Source organism: Podarcis gaigeae, assembly GCF_964106915.1.
Source record: "Podarcis gaigeae genome assembly, chromosome: 1".
Classification (NCBI taxonomy): Eukaryota; Metazoa; Chordata; class Lepidosauria; order Squamata; family Lacertidae; genus Podarcis; species Podarcis gaigeae.
This window is the reverse complement of record NC_139678.1, coordinates 57,789,281-57,812,360: the sequence shown is the minus strand read 5'-3', so window position 1 is coordinate 57,812,360 and position 23,080 is coordinate 57,789,281. Positions and strand designations below refer to the sequence as shown.

Genomic DNA, 23,080 nt, shown 5'->3' with positions numbered 1-23,080 from the left:
CAATGAACTTGCTATGTATTTATGCCCTTCAGGACTGCTCTCTGGAAATCCTTCCTGTCCTTTTGTCAAATTCATTCATGTTCTGGGTGTGTGTGTGTCTAAAAATGTTGGTTACATGTGAATGTATGTAATTTAACCCCTACACCACTTTTCAGAGTGACAAAATACACTAGACAGGATAAATTTATACCAGAGATGCTGCAGCAGATAATGGAGGAAGCTTAACTGTTTCCCTGTCTGCCTATTCTCTTTTCCAAATTGCTGTCTCTCCCCCAAGTGCTTTCTGCCCAGGGGATTTCAGAAACAGCAAGCATTACAGTATTCAGGAACTTTGTGGAGTGAAAAGCCACTGGTGTATGTATGGGGCAGAATTTATCACAGAGAAATAGTGGGTGGGGAAAGGATTAAGGAGCTCTGCTTTCTCCACTCTAACCCCCTCCCACTGTAAGCAGTTTTTCATTTAAAAGTGATACCAGGGCTCAGTTACACATCTGCTTGTAACTTGAAGTTATCCCTTCAAACAGTAGATATTGGGGCAGGGAGTAATAGTTGGGGGGGGGACTTGTATATATATATTTTAAACTATTAGATGCTTCATTAATTGGAGTGGCACAACAGGAACAGTACATTTTTAAAACTAGCATTTTGCCAAATTTCACAAAGTGACACATTAGTGGCTGCAATGGGATGTGTGGTATAACACAAAATGATTTCCACATTTAAGAGAGCAGAAAAAGAAACAGGACTATAAATGGTGCGGGCCTGCCCCCCCATTAGCCCCTCATAATCATTGGGGGAAAGGCACCCCCATGCTCACTCACAAAGAGATGCTCCTTGCACCTCTCCTCTGTTCAGAATGAAAGGGAATATGGGTGTCCAATCCTGGCATTCACTGAAAGGCGGCCATGTTTAAGGGCTGTGTGTTCAACGCAGGGAAGGCTGAACCAAGGCAAACAGGAATTGAGGAGGAAGAGCAAACCACCTCTTGCACATTGTATATTTCTGAGGGGACATTTGCTGAGACCTTTTGCAGGCGCCACAGGAAGTACTGACAGACACAATGGTGCCCATGGGTGCCCCAATGATAGAACCTGCTTTAGTTCATAGCATAACGAGGAAGCAACTCATTGTTTCTGCTTCCCCAATTCACCTCTCGTGAGCTCTGTTTCTTGGTGTCGGCAGCACACACTGGCAGAAATACATCTTTCAGAGCTGTTCTCTGCTCTTCCTTGCTACTGTCCAATTAGAAGACTGCCAACAAGAAGACCATCACTCATCCAGCAGCTCCTGACAGAGCTGGACAACTGCAGAACATGAAGTGACCTCTTCTTTTGTATTATCCTCTAGCTCTGCACTAGCCAAATCACAATTCTTTTTGCTGACGAAAAGTGTGTGAACTTGAGTATGCGTGAATGTATGTGTCACTTAGTTCCTGATAAGTACTGTCTTCCTTAAAAGGAACTTTGCATTTGACTGACTTCCATACACTTGTCAGCTTATGTGAATTAATTATTTTCGCGAGTGGCAGGAACTCATGCAATGCCACAGTGGCAACGAACGGGAGCAGGCAAGAGACATTTGCTGGTTAAAATTATTAAAATTTAAATAAATTTGCATATTAGGAGCACCTTGGTACATGGGCTTTTTTTTAATGTATTGAAGGAAAGATACAGTGGCTGTGGCTCAATTCCAAGACCAGTATTCAACTGAATAATTACACAAAGGATTACTGCTAGCAGACCATGACTTTCCCCATCTCCTCCCTCCACCTGTGGCCCACGCCACCCTGAAATCTGCTCTGAAAGCTTGGGGGAACGGACAGAGCAGCTTTGGGGGGCAAACAATCACGCTTTGCGCATGTGCAGAAGTGCCAAATCACAACCCGCGCATGCGCAGACGTGCTGCTGCAGGTTGCAGACGCTGCGGGGTGTGAACATGCATCCCACATGGATCATGTTTGCAACCCAAGCGTCCACTGTATAGCAAGAGGTCTGATACATTATATACACACACACACACACACACACACACACACACACATACATACGTACGTGTGTGTGTGTTTTGGCTTGTAACTTTATAATCAATTTTGCATAAAAGTTGTTTTTTTAAACAAAGGAACTCTGACAATGCACTAGTGACTTAGACATACATGGGTACTCAATGCAAGAAGAAGTCTGATGTATTGGCATTGCAAAATTTAGAAAGATGCAAAATTCAAAAGATGGCTGTGTTTTGATCCAGGTATTGGAAAGCGTGAATGAAGCTAGGCTCACCTTTAAGTGCGACCTCAGTCGAACTTCTTCCCTCAGTTTCAGACTGAACTTGTTCAGAAATGCTGTGGAAACATGGCTCCCAGATTGCGGGGAGAGAGGAGATATTCATCAGCTGAATTTATCTTGCCATGTATTGTTTTACAATGCAGTCTCACAAAAAGTAAATGAAAATAGCATCCTCTCACGTGTGTCTTCTACCTGACTTTGCTTGTTGCTTTGAGGAAAAGAGGCCTAAGAGCAGATCAGGCTAATTACAGTGGTTCCTCGGGTTACATACGCTTCAGGTTACATACGCTTCAGGTTACAGACTCTGCTAACCTAGAAATATTACCTCGGGTTAAGAACTTTGCTTCAGGATGAGAACAGAAATTGTGCAGCGGCAGCAGGAGGCCCCCATTAGCTAAAGTGCTGCTTCAGGTTAAGAACAGTTTCAGGTTAAGAACGGACCTCCAGAACGAATTAAGTACTTAACCCAAGGTACCACTGTAATAGATTATTCTTAGATAGTATGGAGCTAGGCTTTGTCCAGAGAAACGGCTGGACAATCTGGTTAAAGGAAAGAGAGAATGACAGCTCTATACATTAACTTTATCACAGAGTATAAAAATCACCAGGTAGCGCAAAAGAAATGCTGCTTTAATCTCTTGAAGAAGGAGAGAGGCATACTGCTTTGTCAGGTGCTACAGAAGGAGTGATAGTCTTGCCTGGGAGTCCTGCTACTGAGTGTTATGGGAACTCCATCTGGGCAGCATTAAACAGAGATTCTGACTGGTGAAAAACACACTTCAGGCCTGCCCAAGCCGAATGCGGCTCACAAGAGGGTCAGCTCATCGCATGCTTTTACTGCCTGCCTGGGACTGCCAAATTGGAAAGAGGAGTGTCAAGTACCTGACAAACCACCTTATGGGTCTCGTGGCTTGTGTCTGGTTTGCTGGTTCTCACTGTGTGCAGGTCTGTCGTAGGTTAATGATGTGCCAGCACTTCTGGTGTTAAAGTTGACAGAGGAGTCTCAAGTGCTGATTCCTGTAAGTCCACAGCTGCATATTCCTTTCATTATCTACTGTACTCTTCTGTACGGTTGCCACATTAACAAGTCAGCCATGGTTTAAATACCTGTCTGTCCATGAGGAATAGACTTGAATAATGGAGATCTTACAGGGCTGGAGTGTTGTTTGGGGGGTGTTGTTGTAGACGGAGTTGTTGCTGTTGGTTTTTTGCATCATTATTTTAGATCTTGTTGTGATTTATGTGGAAATACACAAGTTTGGTTGTGTATTTTTTAATGTTTATTACTACTTTTGATATGCTGTTATGTATTTTTTAATGTTGTAAACCGCCTTGAGCATGATTTTAACTGTGGAAAGGCTGCATACAGATAAAATTATGTATGTATCTTTACATACAGAATATGTATCTTTACATACATTCAGAACATCCAGTATGTATCTTTATTCAGATGATATTTTTCTCTGCCTCTCCCCTCTCCCTTGTCCTCCTCAACTCCTAGGTCCTGCTCTGAATAATTTTCCTTCTTATTTCAAGTTCACCATGTGTTAGACTGACTCCAAGTCTAGCCTTTGGATTGGTTGGGAGCACCAAATAAACCATGGGTGGAGAACCTGTGACCCTCCAGATATTGCTGGACTCCAACTCCCATCAGCCCCAGTCAGCATGGCCAATGGTCAGGGGCGATGGGAGTTGCTGTCCAACAATCTCTGCAAGGCCACATATTTCTATTCCTAGTATGAACCCTTCCTTGCTGGTTTAGTCAAAGGCTGCATTCAGACAGAAGCTTATTCCATCTGCCTGATATTTTCTTACCTGTTAATTTCCATATTTTATGTGATATTTCACATGACATAAAAGCCACATCTGGGAATCTAGTGGAATCTAGCAAAAATCTAGTGCTCATTTCCATGTTGTTGTTGTCGTCAAAAATCTGTTTGCACCCCATTAGCTTAGGAAATCACAAGCATTTTGCATTGTAATTTTTCCTTAGTTTTTATGATGATATCCCTGAACTCATATAATGAAATCTGGGGCAGTATCCTGGCATACAGTTCTTTCTTGCCATTTAAAATTTAGCATGACAAGACAGTATATTGACTGAATAGCCAACATCCACACCTCTGGTTGATTAGGTACCTCCCAAACACCAGACTTTTGACAAGGAGACCAAACATTCCCAATTGGTTCCATAGCTCCAGCACTCCAATGGGCTGCAACAGTTAACAGTTAACTGGTTCAGATTTTGTTGTTAGAGGACTTTTGCACATGCAGTCAACATGCAGGAGACCACAGTGTAAATATGCACCTCGACTAACCCCAAATAATAGAAATAAGCAACATACTACTTCCTTACAGAAAGAACATCTGCTATTAATTCATTTAAAATCAAATTCTGTTACAATCAAGTCAGCTCCACCAAAGACTGGAATGCAGAAAGAAAATAAATTTACAACTGGCTTTGTGGCAGTGCTGCTGAGAATAGAATTTGGCTCAAAAAGATTTAAAGATAAATTTCACTTGGAATTATTGAAGCCTCTACTTATAATAGGGAATGGATAGATATCTTTCTGTTAGATCGTTCTTCTTTCTGTCTTATTTAATCAAATCCTTGCACTGTAATCAGCTCTGATTCTAAGCCTCTATCTGCAAGGAGCAGAATAAGCTTAGAAAATAAAATGATTTAACATGTTGTTTCCTTCCCCATTTCTGCGCTGGTGTAATATATTTCACAATTTTTGTCACTCCTATTTCTACAAAGAGGTATGCGTGAAAGTTGTATGGTGTTCAGTGGCCGTAAGGACTATTCTGTAAAATCATTACTGAGTGACAAAATGTTGACACATTTTCCCATCAAGGTTTATACTTTGGTTGTAGGGACATCACTTTCCCTAGGACACAGACCACGATGTACCTAGGGACATGCAATTCTTCTTCTAGATAGCTTACCCAATGGTGTTGTGTCAGATCGCTAGACAGAATGTGGATTTGAGACAGTATATAATCAGTGACATCACTTCTGATTCAGCTTCCCATTGTCAGCACTATTTTTAAACAAACATATTATTCTTGCAATTTTCTTGATGGTAATAACATTGTGTTTCATCAATGTACAAAGCCAGAACTAGAACCACTGTCTAGTCCTAGAAGAAGGACAAAAGTCATTTCTGTTCCATCCCACGCTGACCTGCCATTTGGTGCAACTTTCCTTTCCTTGTTTGAAAGTTTAGCTCATAATCCAGGCAAAATTAAGAACCATAAAATCCAATTGAAATCAACTGGGCTTGAAGTTAAGGGCCTTTACCTGTATAAATCGACTGCACATCTGCTTGAGGGCTTCTTCCAGGCAACTGGTTGGCTACATAAAGGACTACATAGGCCTTCAGGGCTTGACTTGTGTTTTTATTTACACACACACACACACACACACACACACACACACACACACCTCTCTAAAGCATTAAACTAGCAATTCGTTTCCATCTAGCAACCACCATCATGCATATTGCCATCCTTCTTTTTCTTTCCATCCATTGCATATCCCCTTTCCCCCCCTTTGCATCCTGCATAACACATTTCTCATGGCGGCCAAGGACTCCTAATGGTTCTGGGGATGGGAGCTGAGGGACTCTTATGTGACGTGCACCTTTATCTCAGCATAGTACTGCAATCACCATTTCATTCTCTCAGCAAAGATTATCAAACCAACAATCCCAAAGCACATCAGACCAATTGGGTGCACAATATAAAGGCAGTAGAAAAGGAATTCAGTTTGCCTCTTCAGGCCATATTCATCTTCCCTTTCCGGCTGAATGAATGAAAAAAGATTATATATATTTTTCAGTTTACAAGTGTGCTACAATAATAGATTTCTCATGATCTTGCTGAGATTATACAAAGGAAATTGTTATGTAGACTGCAACACTTCCTCTTTTTGGAGTACAAAATTCTCTGATTTATGACCAATATGACTCATGAGGTAGAAGAAAGGATATCATGGTTCTTGTAAAATATTTGGCAAAATAACTATATTAACACCTACATGCCTTTAACTAGAGAACAAATTGTGTGTGTGTGCAGACTCTCACACACTGAGTAGGCCCTATGATTTCAGGAGCAAAAAACCTCCTTTTTTATTCTGACCAACATCCTTCCTTTAGCCGCAGTGCTGAAGCTAGTAGTCACATTAGCAAGGGACCCAGAAATCCAGAAAAGGATATAGGCTGCCTTCTGGAGACAGAGACCTGAATGCAGTTCTTTCAAACTGCATAATTGTTCCTAGCTCTTCTCACTTTTGCCTCTGATGAGCATGTTTAGTAGGGGGGAGGAGGGGTGTTGTATTTCCCCCAAAACCTGTTTCATCAGATGTGACAGCGAGACAAAGGATATGCATGTGTAAATCATGGAAACTTAAGCCTCCCTTAAACCTCCTTCAAATCTCCTAAAAGTCACTGCCCTCCCCCAGACTTAAATACAGAAACAAGAAGGAGACAATGTTCACCTTAGAAACAATCGGTCTGCCAATGGCTAGTTGTCACGATGGCTAAATGGAGTTTCCATGTTCAGTTGCAGTAGTCCTTTTTATATGATAATCTCATATGAAAAAAATGCACGTAGGTCATGTTGGAAGACTGCTACTGCTGTGCTCTATCTGCTTATGTTCATGGAGCCTCTGTATGATTCCTGCATGAAAAAGGCTAGTAAGGTAAAGGGACCCCTAACCATTAGGTCCAGTCATGACCGACTCTGGGGTTGCAGCGCTCATCTCGCTTTATTGGCCAAGGGAGCTGGTGTACAGCTTCTGGGTCATGTGGCCAGCATGACTAAGCCGCTTCTGGTGAACCAGAGCAGCGCACGGAAACGCTGTTTATCTTCCCGCCACAGTGGTACCTATTTATCTACTTGCACTTTGACGTGCTTTCGAACTACTAGGTTGGCAGGAGCAGGGACTGAGAAACGGGAACTCACCCCGTCGTGGGGATTTGAACTGCCGACCTTCTCATTGGCAAGTCCTAGGCTCTGTGGTTTAACCCACAGCACCACCTGCATCCCAAAAAGGCTAGTAGACCACTGACTACTAGTGGTTGGGAAGCGGCAACAGGACACTTTGGCATCCAGTTGGCCACTGCAGCAATGAAGATGCTGGTCTAGATGCTCCTTTGGACTGAACTGGCAGAGCTCTTTTTAATGTCCTGATGCTCTGCTGTTTTCAGCAGACAGATACCTGCTGATGTCTACATATTTTCTGAGCAAATTATTTTCTTCCCCTTCCATTTCTTTCACTGCAGAAATAATCCTGCCCCCTTCTTCTTTGATATGAGATGCCCACAGTATCTTTTAATAAGATGGAATTCCTATTCCCAGAAAAGCACTTTAAACAAATTAAGTGAATATCCTGTAACCACACCCTAGAGGAAATAAAACCCAAATCTGCAATTCATCAGTCTGCCTACTTAACATACTTTGCATTCCGCAGCAAATCATACATTTTTGATAGGCAGCTGATTTCTTCTCCCACTAATGGACTTGGGCGCATTGCTAAGAGCAAAACAGGAATAGAGGCTTGTGTTTGAAAAAAGCAACTGGCCAGGCATCAGTCACCTCTGCTTGACTTCCTGTATGCCTGACTTCCTGACCCCCCCTCCCCAACTGTAAGCAACACACTGATAGGCCGGCTTTTTTTTACAGATGGCTTCCTGTGATAGCTTTTCCTGGTCACCACAGCAAGCTGGAGAGATGAATGTGCCCCCCCTTTTTTTCTTTTTTCTTTTCTCTAATACCCACCTGAAATTTGTCCTGTTGCATTTGCCGTACCCAAACACCTTAATGAAAATATATCCACTTACCCTCAAGGGGAGAAGCATTCCCACTTTAAAACATGAATCTCTGCAGAAAGCTTTACCATGGCTAAAGGAGTTTTCTGGTTTGTGTTTGTTTTGACTCGGACCTGACCCACAGTCAAAAAAGTTTAAGTTGCATAGTGTTTTCTAGGACAATAGGCATGAGGCTTGTCATTGCGATGCTTGATTCATGAGGACAAGGATAGATATGAAAAGAACCACAAGTTTAGTCACAAGGCTAACTTATTGGAACAGTTCCCTGTGCCCCTTTCCGGACAGGGATAGCCCAACTTCTGTTATCTATGCTCTGGTAACCTCTAGGATAGATTACTGCAGCATGTTAAACATGGGGCTTTCTCCGAAGGCAATTCAGAAATTTCAGCTGGTGCAGAATTAAGCAGCCAGGTTGTTCATTGGGACAGTTTGAACACATAATACCAATCCTAGCCTGACTGTGCTGGCTGCCAGTTAGTTTCTTAAACAGCTCAGGGACTCTCTTTCCCCATATGAACCAACCCAGCCCCTGCAATCATCATGTGAGGCTCTGTTTTGTGTGCCACCTCACTGAAAGATCTGGAGGGTGACAACACAAGAACTGGCCTTTTCTGTGGTGGCTCCCCGCTTGTGGAATGCTGTCCCCAGGGAGGCTTGCCTGGCACCTTCATTACATATCTTTTAGGTGCCAGGCAGAAACATTCCTTTTCAGCAAGGCCTTGAGCTGATTAAAGGTAGGCTTTTAAGTGTGCTTCTCTGGGTGGGTGGAGGTATTGGGTTTTTTAGTGTTCAACAACTTTGCAGGTGTCGGGAATTTTACTTTTTGAAATATGACACCCCTAACATGTTAGCATATTATGTATTGTGTGTTTTTAAATACTGTAAAGTGTATACAATACTGGATGTAAATTTAGTAAATAGTCAGAATCCCATTGTCTGTAACTGTGAAAAGTGCTTCCAGAGTAGGGGAGTTAATATAAACATTTTATAAATGCAGAACTGACCAGTACAAAGGGGGGTCCTTTGGGTGTGAATAGAATAGAACTTTTGCCTAAATTTCAGATTTCAGTCTCAACTGTTAGTTAAAACAGGGAATGAGGTCCATTTGGGCAATGGGACTCCCCCACTCCATCCCGCGGCCCCTAAACCTGTTCTGGGATTTGACATCTCCAGTTAAAATAATTGCAGAACAGATTTCTCAGACCCCAGAGAATTAGACATTCCCTGGCAAGATGGATCAGTTGACTTGGAAGATGGTAGGTTCATATGTTCTGCAAAATGCAGATCTGTACCTCTGCTCTTTGCATACAGCAATTGGAAGTCACACTTGCACAGGAAATAAAATATCACAATCTGATTGACACTGACATGGAGTAACCCCTGCACAGTTAATTTGCCTTTTTTTTTCCTCCTGGAAAAAAAACACCCTTGCCTTATTAAACTTAGCAATAGCAGGCAGTTTGCCCAGGCATGACTCTTGGATAATGAGGAAGATTTTCTAATGTATATCCCATCAGTGCCAATATTTACCTCCCTACCTAGCTTTAATAAGCTCTGAGAGTTCTGAAATCTCATACGGATAGGTTTAAGGTGAAATTTGCTTCACTCGTTTATTCAGATTAGTTCATATGTTCCGATTAAGGCTCTACTGGGGGACATAGTATGTGAGGACATTCTTCAAGCAGTCCTTCTGCCACAGATCCCAGCATTGTAGAGTTAAGGTGGAGTAAATGAATGTTTCAGAGCTCTCTATCAAGGTGTTTGTTCCCTTGTAGATCCAGGACCAAACAGTAGGGTGAATATCAATGTAAAGGTTTTGGAAGGACAGAGGTGTTTTTACTGTTTTATGAATATACCTTTCCCCTGTTCCTGCACATGGTATTTTCAACATAGTGCAACTTGAGTTGGGAGAAATCCAGTTATGGAGAGTATGTAGTGTGTGTGAGATCACCAGCTGACCTCCTCTGGCCAAATACATGGTGTAGTTCTGCAAGTTTTAAATAAATTTTAGCTGCCTCCCCTCTCATTTCTCTTCTATCTCCCTCTGTTTCTCTTTTTGCCTGTCTCACAAGGCAAGGCTGTGCATTGATTCAGCATTTTAGCTCCTACTATTTTATGTTTGTTGTATGGGTCCTGACCCTGAGGTAAACACCTGAGGTAAACACATACCAAGGGTGAAGGACCTGCTGTGGAAGTTCTCTAAACACTACATCAGTCTTCACAAAGTCTCAGGAAAGCACAAATAATTCAGGAAATTCAATTCTTCTCTCGTATCTGGCATACACATATAAACGTACTGTACATATAAATTCCAATTATTTGTTAATGTTGAGGAAGAGAAAGGCTCAGTGCCACCACCTAGCCTAAAAAGATGTGGCAGTAAATGTAGTCCTGTAGGAGTAGAAGACAATCAGTAGCTATTGGGAAGAGAGGTGCACATCTGTCTGCCTCATTATTAAGATTGACAAGGCATTTAAAAACATTCCTTTTATTCAGGCATTTGACGGCTGGAAGTTGCTGCTCCTTGCAGTTATTATTAGTTGTGAAATTATTAGCCTTGAAACTATTAGCTGTGAGGATATGTTTAACAATAGTTCTTTTCTTTTAGTTTGTAATTGTATTAACTTTTCATGTTTGCTGCCCCGGGGAGGAAGGGTGGGATATCCAATTAATTCTTCATCATCATGGCTTACGTTTGATCTGATTCACTGCTATAGCTGGACACTGCTGTAGCCAAGACTCCTCCTTACAGTCCTGTGGGTCAAGGTGTGAACCTAACATTGTCTGATATTTAGTTAGCTTCAAAGCTCACCCGGGGGCTCAGGGTGAGTAATAACAGTTTAACCCAAATCCAGGTGTTTCTGTTCTCAGTGTGTGGACAATGGCCACTGTTGGGTGCTGATCCACAGTTGCAGTATGAGACAGAGCAGTGCTTCCTGGACATTTTAAAAGCAGTGTTCTCACAATACATGTCTGTCAGGGGTTCAGGAGCAGAGGCACAGGAGTGGGCGGAGATGGAGAGCGAGGAGGAGGAATCCGAGGGGGGTGGAGGCAGTGACAGCGGTCAGAGGGATTCCACGAGCCTCTCCAGCGAATCAGAAGATTCACAGAAGGGAGCGCCGATGGCCAGGGCAAGGGGGGTGCCAAGGGGGAAACCCCAGAAGGAAGGGACCAGCGGGGACTCCCAGAGCAGCAGTTGGAAATCAGGACCAGCTTCCCCACCAGAGCGCAGTGGGGGGGAGGAGTCCCAGGAATCGGGACCAGTGTTCTCACTACCAGCGAGAGGAGATGAGTCAGGATTGACCACGCCTCCATCGGAGAGCGGGGAAACGGTCAGGAGGAAGGTTACCGGCTGGGCGCGCACACCAAGTTCAAATGTACAGGCGAGCGGCACAGCAGGTAGCCCGGATAGGGAGCCAGGTCCTAAAGCCCGCCGGAAGGAGGGGCAAGACTCAGGGGGGTCAGCGTCAGAAGAGTCCAGAAAGGAGGAAACCCCAGGGGGCAGGAGGACCCAGAGGAGGAAAGAACAACGGAAGAGGTGGAGTAGGGCTAGGATCTTAAACTGGTGTGGAAGGGGTGATGAGTCAGACGGGACTTCGCCGATCTAAGGTTAAGACATAGGGCTGCACGCTCTGGCGTTGGAATGGAAACCAAACTTCAATAAAGACTTTTGTACATTACATCAACCTGGCGTTGGTCCTCTGTGAGCTGGGACCTAGAGGCAGCCCTGACAATGTCCTTTTTGGTTTGTTTGTTTGTTTGTTTGTTTCTTGCTTTTTTATGCTGCTCTTTTACGGGTATGCATTCAGATAGCCTACTACTGGCCCAGATAGGCTTTCTGCATCATCATGACCACAAGCTAGTATTTATCTGCACATCGCAAGCTTACTTGATTCTTTTCCATTTCTCTAGGGCTGTATCTACAAAGCTGAAGCAGAAGGCGATGGTAAAAAATGTACAGACTTCCCCTAAGTTTATGGTTGGAGGAAAGACCCTCATATTGACCGAGAGGTAAGCATAGGCATTTGGTGGCAGCCTTTATGCAGTGAAAGACCACAGGAGTGCCAACTATCAAACTGAGGAAAAACCAGACTAAGGGTCAACACATCTTTATAAATATGGTAATGTTACAGTACCTGGACACAGTTTACAAACCAATAAATTGGGTAGAATTACTAGGAATATTTGGAAGAGACCTGGATCCTTTTCTTGAGGAGCTGTTGAGTTCTCTCCATGTGCCTCATTTTCATTGAGCTATGGGGTTAGCAGATTTTCTTTCCTTTCTCTCTCTCCCCCCCCCCCGCCCCCCTGTAATGCCTTTATTGATTTTCTTACATGGTAAAAATTATACATTCCAACTGAGATACAGAAAATAAAAAAAAAAATTACCAAATGATCCTTAAATTCCAAAAAAGGAAAAAAGAAAAAAATACTTAATTTTACAATTACTTTAATTAATTAATTAATTAAATTCTCCATATGACTTCCAACCTCCCCTCCCCCTTTTATTATCACTGCTTAAATGTTCCTTATCACCCTTTCTTTCTTTAATCTGTCTCATGTATTCTTTATCTAACTTACATATTGCCGAGTTTAGTCAAAGCATGTCAGGGTTTTTACTTATGACAATGTTTAATTAAATATTCTTTATAAATCCCCCATTCTTTTTTATACCTTTGGGTTGGCTGTCTTCTAATGATCTCTGTCATTTTTGCTAGTTCAGTATATTCAAACAGTTTCTCCTGCCATTGCTCTTTCGATGGTATCATTTCGCCTTTCCATTTTTTTGGCGACCAGTATTCTTGATGCTGTTGCAGCGTATAAAAACATTATTCTTTTTTCCTTAGGAATCTCTGGTGTTAGCAGATTTTCGTTCTTCCTTTGCTTCCCCTTAGTTGCTTTAAAGTTGTCTAGGTTTGTGGCCTTAGAAAGCCCTATAGCCAGTTATTACTCTCCTTGCAGACAGCAATGAGGACAACATTGTGTGAGCATTTGTTAGTGTACTTGGCTGGTAATGCCACAGGGTCATTCAGCCATCACCATGTATCGATTGGTGCTGTCAGGGAACTGCCATCGGCTCGGGGGCGAGAGGGAAAAAGCTGGATGGATTACAGAGAGCCCCCCAAAGATCATGGGAAGCAGCACCTTCTCAGCGGAGGAGAGTAACCACACCTCCAATAGAGAGGAGCTTCAGGGCTCAGAGGAGGTGAGGACACCTTGCCTGAGCAAAGCGGGGAGGAGAGAGGTCCTCCATTACCCACGCCCTCCCTGCGCAGTAGGCTTCCGTGCAGAGAGGGGAAGTGCAGACTGGGCGTCAAGAAACTACTCTGCTGGGGAAGGTTTAAGGACCACCCACTCACAGATTCTGCCAGTAAATGAGCGAGCCACGGAATAGTGGCGCTCTGCATGGTGAAGGTTTTTTGGCACCAATAACGAGGCTTTACAGCTGACCAGGGAGGCATTTGCCTGATTGCTCTCGAGTAACCCCTGATATCCTTACAGGTGCATTCATGCTAATGCAGAGCCTTCTTTTGTGCACAGTGCTGTGATTAGTTGGCGGCAAGCGAGTTGCCAGAAACACCATGAACATGCCTAGCAATGCTGGCTTTTGTTTTTGCGGCTGTTGTTGTGTGGTTGCTTGTGCTCCTGGCTGAACATAGGATCATGATTCCTTTTTCGCTAGCATTGATCCTGGTATTGCAGGTTCCTGGGATAGCCCTACAAACCAGAACCCATAAAATTATGAGCAACATTTTTTTAAAAAAAAAATCTTCTCTGATGTTAAGCTGCATAGTGATTGTGAAGTGAAAGTAAGTTTGTGCGGCAATGTTATTTCAATACAGTGGTACCTCGGGTTACATACGCTTCAGGTTACATAAGCTTCAGGTTACAGACTCCGCTAACTCAGAAATATTACCTCGGGTTAAGAACTTTGCTTCAGGATGAGAACAGAAATTGTACTTTGGCGGCGCGGCAGCAGCAGGAGGACCCATTAGCTAAAGTGGTGCTTCAAGTTAAGAACAGTTTCAGGTTAAGAACGGACCTCTGGAACAAAATAAGTACTTAACTTGAGGTACCACTGTACTAAAATAGCAGCAGTTTGAAAAGCCATAAAAGAATAGTGACCAACATTTTTGGCACGATGCCGAAAGTCCAAAGCAGTGTCTAAAAAGGAGAGACTCAGTGAGTACTACGATATTGTATTATATATTTTTTCCCTCCAGCAGCCCTCCGAGGTGGGCTGTGTTGAGAGAGTGATTGGCCCAAAGTTCCCAATGGTTCTTCAAGGGCAAGAGGTAATTTGAATGCAAGTCTTTATGATCTCTAACACTCTAACAAGCCCACCACATTGTCCTTGAACTCTGTTTGAAATTCTGTATCTCCCTGTGCCATGGAATGAGCACTAAACAGCACAGCAGAGGAGTAGCAGGCTGGAGTAACAGCCAGATGCCATGCCTAGCCAGTTTCACAGACCCTGTCTAGGAATGCCACAGTTTCCCAGCTATCTGTTATCCTTGGAGCACCAATGACTTAGATTGGCTCCCATGCATAAAAGTGTCTTATCATCTCTACTGATCTCGGTACAGTGGTACCTCGGGTTACATACGCTTCAGGTTACATACGCTTCAGGTTATAGACTCCACTAACCCAGAAATAGTGCTTTAGGTTAAGAACTTTGCTTTAGGATAAGAACAGAAATTGGGCTCCAGCAGTGCGGCAGCAGGAGGAGGCCCTATTAGCTAAAGTGGTGCTTCAAGTTAAGAACAGTTTCAGGTTAAGTACGGACCTCCGGAATGAATTAAGTACTTAACCTGAGGTACCACTGTATTGCCTTTTTCACAACCCGTGGGAGCCATTCGTTCCTACTGATTTCATGATGCCTTCAGTATCTCAAAAAACGGTCCATATATGAGCACTAAGATCCCAAGTATTTTCGTACATCAGACATGCTGAGATTTATGGAAAGAAAGATGTGCTAGGCAAAGGAAGAGAAGCTGGGTTGTTGGAGAATCCATTGGTTAAGCAACTGAGCATCTGTTGTGCATGCAAACAGTCCCAGGTTCCCAGCATCTGCAGGTAGGGCTGGGAGAGAACCCTGCCTGAAACCCTGGAGAATTGCTGCCACCCAGTGTAGACAGCACTTCGTATAAGACAGCTTCCTCTGACCCTGTGCGCTTTTTTAAATTACTGCATTATCCGAAATACAAAAAATAATATATATACTTTTTAAAATGTTGAGATTCACTGCTTTGTTTCATACTGTTCAAACAGCTGTCTCTTAAAGTATATGCATATACTCAACACTACTATTTGCTTAATATTCCCTACCACATTTCCATGTCATCATATCCATTGTTCTCCAGACTAATTTATTTTCCAGCGTACTTGGTGAACTAGTAGCTAGCCCCAAATCGAGGACTTACAGATCTGGATTTCCCATTACTTCTGAGCTATTTTCTATTCATCAGCAAATGAAGCCAGTTTTGAAATTAAATCTCTATTCATTCTCAGGGTCAATTTTTTTTCTCGTTCAAAAACTTTACATAATTAATAATGGATCCTGCCTTTTCACATTTTTATGTCTCTATTTCCTTTTTGTTCTTTTTCTTAAAAGTTTTCTGTCTCATTTTTATATGGTTTTCGCTTCCACTCTCATAATGTGCTGATACAATCATATGAGAAGGAGATTTCACGAGTTTCTAGATTGTCTCAAATCCTCCAGCAAGATTTAGTAAATCTCTTAAGTGCATTGTATATAACATACAGCATATTAAAGTGGCTTAAAAGACAGAGTAGGTGGGGGTGGCGTGACCTAGGATTACATATTAGAGTATACATATGGGGACATATATGGGGATATAACATTAAATCATGGTTTGATGTTTCATGAGCAAATCTTCTGTTCAAATAAGCTCATCACCTTTTGATGGTTCTCGTTCACTTCCTTGCTTCTTTGTTCAAGACAAACCATAGCCTGTCATTACACCTGAACTGGTTTTTTCTTATCCTCTAGAATGATTGACAACTGTGTGAATTGTCACATACTTAGATTGGACAGAATCCCAAGTGAGATGACAAGTCTGAAGAGTTTGAATTTTGGGCTATACCTTTCCAGATTTGGGGCAAGAGGGGATGTTTTTCATTGATACGTCATGGGAGAACATTTAGAATGTAGTTACTATCATTTCAGGATTAGAACTTCCAGAGAGGTAAGTGGGTTTTTACTGACACGGCATGAACAACAAAGAGACTTATAGTATCTTGTCTTCACAGATTTATTGTAGTATAAGCTTTCATAGACTAGAACCAACTTCAACAGATACTAAAGTTTACACTGCAATAAATTTGCTAGTCTTTAAGGTGCCACAAGAGATTTTATTATTTCAGGGATAGGAGAATGCGACCTTTCTCCCTCTTCTTCTACTTGCATTTTTTTTTTTAACTAAGAGGAACATAAGCAGGGCTTATCATGTCTAGCAGAGTAACTCCCAATGACCAACCAGATCCTTCTGGGAAGTCCAGAAGCAGGACTTGAAGGCCGTAACCCTTCTGCTGTTGTTCCTCAACGACTGATGCTTAGCAGCACAACACCCCTGGTCCTGAATATACTCCATAGTTACCTATCCTTTTCTGGTCCCAACAAAGAGCCCATGAGGCAAGGCAACAAGGCCAACTGATTGTCATAGCACAATGGGGAGCTTCTAGTGAGGCACTTTCTCCAACAAGAACTGCAGGGGAACTGAGACCTTTTAAGCTTTTGCCTCCAGTCCACCTCTCCTATATGCTGCCCCCTTTATTGGAGAAATACAGGCTTTTAAAAGGTCAACACTCTGGCCTGAATATGCTGTTGGGCTGATAAGAAAGTGTGGGAGCCACTTTCATACCATCCAACATGTCCAGGCCAAAATCTTCCGAGCCAGGTTCACAGGCGAATCATGTGACCTGTGGGAGATTGTGGCCCCGAAATAAACACTTTGGGGGAGGGCTGTGCTCTCACATGAGATCATGGTCCTTCAAAAAGCACTTTTCTGGGGTGAGATTGTAGCCTGAGATCATCATGTCCAAACTGGCCACCATGCTCTAGCGCAAAAAGAAAAGGGATGTCCTGGTTTTCCTAGGACAGTTGCAGGGGACGCACTTGGTTCCTTAGACCTTGGAGAAAACGCCTGGAGGGTGGTTTTTCCTCTGTGGAACTCTCTGCCCACAGCAGTGCTTCTGCCATCTTTGCTGTACAGCTTTCACAAAACGCTGAGGACGCTCCTCTTGGCCCTTCCCTTTGACGGTTGGGGTATATTGTTTTGAGAGACCCACCTCTTTTCCTGAATGTGTCCTCTTCTTTTCCATTCGGGAAGTTTGTATTTGTTTTCATAATTGCAATGGTTTTATCTTTTTATTTAATAATTGCGCTCTGTTGTTGTAATCTGCCCTGGGACCCTGTCATGAAGGGCGGGCAGGAAACCTAAAAAATAAATATAACCCCCTTTTGAAGTCATCTGTGTTGTTGATCATCATCACATCCTGCAGCAAATTTCTAAAAATATTTGGAGGTTTAAACTGCATATGCAGCTCATTTAGCAATGCAGTTTGTTGCTCTGTGTGCAGGTTAATGTTTCCATTGTGGCAACATATGTGCTTTTGCATCCTATTAGTGCTTTGTGCCAAATAGCCTGTTCCAGGACATCAAACTTTAATTTAAACAGCAGAGGATCAATAAGCTGAGCAAATTGCCTATGGAAACCTATGAATCCAGTGCTTTTATGGACAATTCAAAGGGCACCTTTATTTGCCCTAATGCGTAGCCTGTACTCATCATTGGCTTTGTTTTGGTGAACATAGCAAGAAAATCTTCTTAGAGAATTTTGGTTGGCCCCACCAAACAGCTATATCCCATGTTTTTTTGGGAGAAACAAGGGCTTTGAAACCAATATGTTTGCAGTGTAGATATGCCCTGAAAAAGACAGAGAGTGCTTTCTCTGAATGCTGTGTAACTGGTCATTTCTTCCGTGTTTTTGTGTTTGTCTCCACAGTTATATTATGAGTACATTAACATCATTATAAGTGTCATTTCACCAATAGTTATTATTGCAAGGTTTTGGCATATGAGAAGTGCCAAAAGAGAATTTCAGCATTCATCTTATAGAGAAAAATCTTGTAAATATGTGCTTTGCATCTGCTCAACATTTAACTGTCTTGAATAGGTGCCTTTAATGTAATGTTCAAATAGTGTTTTACTCTTTGTCATTCCTATCTAAGAGCATCTCAGTATAAGGAAACAACCCAGGATAATTTTGCCTGCAATTCTAATCATGTGGGATTAATTTCCATTGAATTCAGTGAAGCATAATTCTTAAGTAGACAGGTACAGAATGGCTTTGGTCCAAGAAACTTACATATATAGAGGCAGAATATATAAGGTAGTAGGGAACTGCAAGACTACTGTGCATACCAGTCCAGGCAGGACAATGAGTCAAGATGAGGCAATGTAGCATATTAAGAATGAGAGGAAATGAGAAATCAGTAACCACTCTAAGAATTTATAGGGGTCAGTAAGTTTATTTGGCCAAAAGCTGTGTGTTAAGTATCTAGCTGATGTGGTAGGCCAAGCCTTTTCCCAGAAAAGTGTCCAAACAGCTATCTTCTATCTTATTTTTATTTATTGATTACATTTATTTCCCAAGGAGCTCAAGGTGTACATACATGCTTCTCTCTATCTCCATTTTGTCCTCAGAACAACCCTGTGAAGTGGGTTAAGCTAAGAGACAGTGCCAGGCCCAATGCCACCTAGTGAACTTCATGGCTGCATGGGGATTGGAAGCCTGGTCTCCCATGTCTTAATCTAACACTCTAACCACTACACCACACTGGCTCCTAGGTCCATCTTTATAGGTGGCTCCTCAAGTTATCCCCTTTCTCTGATCAGCCTTCAAGCACATTGTGTTTTCAGGGTAGCCGACAACAGTGTTGAAAAATGATACACAACAACACAGAAATCAAAACAGCAGTAAAAGCAGCATAAAAATGTACTCAAGGGTTTTAGCTATGTTGCTAGGTTACGTAGCAGGATTCCATGAGAGGCTCCTGGTCAGTAGGCCAGGCAGCAATAAACAATTAGCCAGACTTGGCTTGTAGCCTACCATTGTTACCACTGCCATACAAAAAGAGGGAGGCAATTCTGAAGATGGTTGCACATGATCCATTGGAATAGCCCAAGAATAAACTGTGGGGAAAGGTCAGGCTGGCTTAGAGTGTTACGGCAGGGAAAGGAGATAGAATAAAACTTAAGTGTTTACTCTTCCCAGATCCATGGAGGGGGAAAACAGGGACATGGTTGCTATTTTGCATATGTTTGCTGTGCACATATGTGAGGTGTTGTTCTGTTCTAGGTCACCTTCCAGGAAATTCTAAGGACTTCACATTGGTTAGAGGGGAGACCTGACCAAGAACGTTCACTCTGTGATATACTGTAGGCTGCAGTCCTAGACACACTTCCCTGGAAATAATACCACCACCATTGATATCAATAGGACTTACTACAAAGCAGGCGTATAAGAGATGGTTGTAGTTCTCTTTGCTAATGTATGTTGAGAAAAAACTGAACACAGATTTTTTAAAATGAATTTTATTACTTCTTTCTGAATCTGAACAATTACATTATTCTTTGTGCTTTCTGTGTTTTCTTCTGTTGGATAGCATATGCTTTTTCTTCTGAAGGAATATTCTCACCCCATTATGAAATTGTAACTAAAAATGGCGAAGGAGCATAAATTGCTGTGTTTAAAAATAAAAGGCTATGGGAAAAGGATGTATAAGGCTTTTGCTCAGCTCATCAGCCACACTGAATCAGAAGCTGGAACTATCTCTTTCCCTCAGAGCACAGCTTATCCAAATCTACATGGACAGAACATGAACGGACTCCGCCTTGATAAAAGGTTTTCCCCACACACAATCAAGCGAAGAGTGTCCCAAACACATCTTATCCTTTGTGGGATACTCCCACAAATCCCTATAGTATGATATCCCTTCTAGACACATTTGGTTTTTTGGGTGTGTGCGCAATGAGGCTCAAGAGGCAGATAGCTATGCTGCAAGCACAAAGCCTGCAGTACAGAGTAGGGACTGCTGTTCTGTGTGAATGTGCGCAGAGGAAAGAGGAAGAGAGACTGCATGGGGCTTCTCAAGATTTTGCCTTCACACTGCCGCCTTGTCCACAAAAATGAAAGCAAAAGTGAGAACTGTGTATCTACTTAGCAAAATGATTACAGTATCTGTTTTGTCTGCAAAGTGGTAAAATAATTGACTATGGAGCTCCACCAAGCCAGCTGTCAGTGTTTGAAAATGGGAACGTGTTGAGCCATGAAGGGGGCCCTGCATGTTTGCCAGGGAATGGAGCAGGCAGAACTGTTGGTCCTGCTCTCTGGATGTCTATGACTGCACCTGCACATAGGTTTCAATAATGCAGATGTCTGTGGCATCACACATCCAGGGAATGGGCTTAGCTGATCTTCTCTTTTTCTCTTTCTAGCAAACTACCATTACTATGCCAGGGAAAGGCGAAGTCTTTCTGTGTGAAGTCCCTAAGCTCCTCTCCACCTCAGAGAGGTCACAGCTTCCTTCCTTCTTGGTCTTCAAGTTCTCACTTCAAAAGCAGAGACTTCCCACGAGAACAATTGTCCAATTATATCTGTGTAAAACAGTCAATAATCTATTTCTTTGCTGCTAGATAAAGCTGAGCAAATCTACTGAATCTATTGGGGGTGGGGTGGGAGAGTGTATTGAGGGCAGCTGACGCTCGACAATGACCCTTTGTTGAGCGGCAGAGAAAGAGGTTATCCCTGAAGGACAATGACTAGCAATCCCACAGGGAAGTTTTACCTGTTGTCTTGCCTGAAGGCTGATACAAGTCCTGCGGTGGGTTTATTTATTGAAAATAGGTAGGCAGCAGGAGCTGGGAGATAATGACTTCTCTCACACGGATGCATGCTGGGTGTGCGGCTAACCTCTTTTGAGTGCTTCTAGAATTGCAAACACTGCAGTCTACTAATGGGTAGCATAAACTGTAGCACTGGCCCTTGCAAAAAGGGGCGACTTGTTTTTAAAATGTGTTTAGCTCTTAACTGGGCTCAAGAGTAGGAAATTACACAATGGATGTTGAAATGCAGGCTGGGTGAGAAGTTGTCATTTGAGTAATGGATGCTTTATTTCCTGTTTTTGCTAAAAGCTAGAGCTCAGCATAATTAGCAGGCGAGAAAGCCAGCTTGGCAGCCAAACAAAAAAAGCACATTTTGGGGCTCCTGAGCCAATTAAAATTGTTTATATAGCCACTGAGCAATATTTTTCACCAAACAATTAGAGCTCAGAGTATTCATCATAACAAAGTTCGGCCAGCTGTTAAAGGGCCCGATTCTGTGAAATGCGAGCACAAAAATACATGGTGGGAACCAGCCAGTTCTTTCGGTACATTCTGCTGTGTTATGTTGAACTGACGATTATCTTTTGGTGGCACCATTTCAAGCAGCAGGCCCAGGAGCTGAGTAATCGAGTGATGATAGATTAAGTGAAGTTCATGCATGCGGAAACTGGCCCTGAAACTTGGTACATCAGGAGATTTCAGGGTAGAAGCACACAAGGGTTCTTTCAAGAGACAGACGCTGTCCACATGGTCCTTCCACAGTCCGTGCACTGCAGCACAGACACTTGTGTGAGTTAAGGAAAAGCCATGGAGATAGCCTCAGACTAAATACTTGGACCTAGTCCAGATGTTCAGCTTTTTTCTCACAACTGTCATTGAGGAGACACTAATTTAGGAATCAAAAAGTGTTACATAAAAATCCCAGTGAAGAATTCAGTGAACACCATCACAGTAGCATCTCTCTCATGAAGCTCTGGGGTGGTCCAGACATAGCACTAAATTATGGTTTAGCATTATGTGAATGAATTTGCACAAGCCTCAAGCTTGCAGCCTCCTCTCTTGCTCTAATATGGTCACCAGAAACACATGCTTCCATTTTTAAACTAACCAGAGTTCTCTGTTACATTTGAGCTCAGGAAACTCTTCTTAGTTCAGGCCCACCACCTGTGTTTGAGGCCATTATCTATGGTGTCTGAGCAGTGATGGCTCTTTCACACAGGTTGTCACTTGATGCTGTTTTTGAGTTGTGAACATGGGTGTGTAAACAGGTTCTCAGACGTCGCCAGAGCACTGTGCCCTCTTTAGTACTGTGGAGGTCCCAGTCCAGCTCTAACAGTGTTCTGGGGCCCCAGTGCATTGCGGTTAATAAGGTTGTCAAATCTTGTCTCCAAAGAAAGCTACTGTCTTTAATTGCTGTCTGGAAGTATCAGAGCTGAACTGCAGGCAGTCACCAAGTGGGAGCCAGAAGCTGTAAGCCAAGAGTCAAGTCGGGGTCAGAGCCAGGAAACTAAACACACCATGAATGAGAGCTAGGCAAAGTCCTTGCCGGAACAGGAAGCCTTTATAGCCCTTCCTATTAAGAAAAGTCTGTGGTATCATGTACAGAATGTGTAGGAGCATAAGCAAATGCACTAACTGAGCCCTACCCATCAAGCAGGCCACACGCTGGATCTGATCTTTGGGGCTGGCATAGATGTGATCATGCTCCCTGCTGTGGAAGTGCCATGGTCTGATCACTACGCTCTGAAAGCCAAGATTGACTTCCCGCTCCTCCCTGGCTCGGGTGGCGAACCTATTTGGGCTCGTCCGCGAAAACTGATGGATCCTGATAGATTCCGACAAGCCTTGCGGAACCCTGCTCCTCCTGGCGACTCATTAGATGACCTTGTTGAGGACTGGAATAACCGGCTCTTGGCAGCCATTGATGAGATCGCACCTAAGTGCCCTCTGCGACCCCGTCGAAACCGGGCCCCTTGGTTTACTGAGGAGCTCCGGAAAATGAAGCGGGATCTCAGACGGCTAGAGCGAGTATGGCGACGGACTCGTGACGGAGC

At 43.0% G+C, this 23,080-nt stretch overlaps 1 protein-coding gene across 7 annotated transcripts in view; it reads left to right on the top strand.

The window, feature by feature from the left end:
• The window catches only part of LOC310850973 (uncharacterized protein), an 86,223-nt gene that overhangs the window by 50,705 nt on the left and 12,438 nt on the right, over positions 1–23,080 (top strand). For all 7 annotated transcript variants that reach the window (XM_083752977.1, XM_083752979.1, XM_083752978.1 and 4 more), the window contains exon 3: positions 12,029–12,127. In XM_083752977.1, the coding sequence (XP_083609103.1) occupies positions 12,029–12,127 (99 nt within the window). The remainder of the gene's footprint in view (positions 1–12,028; positions 12,128–23,080) is intronic.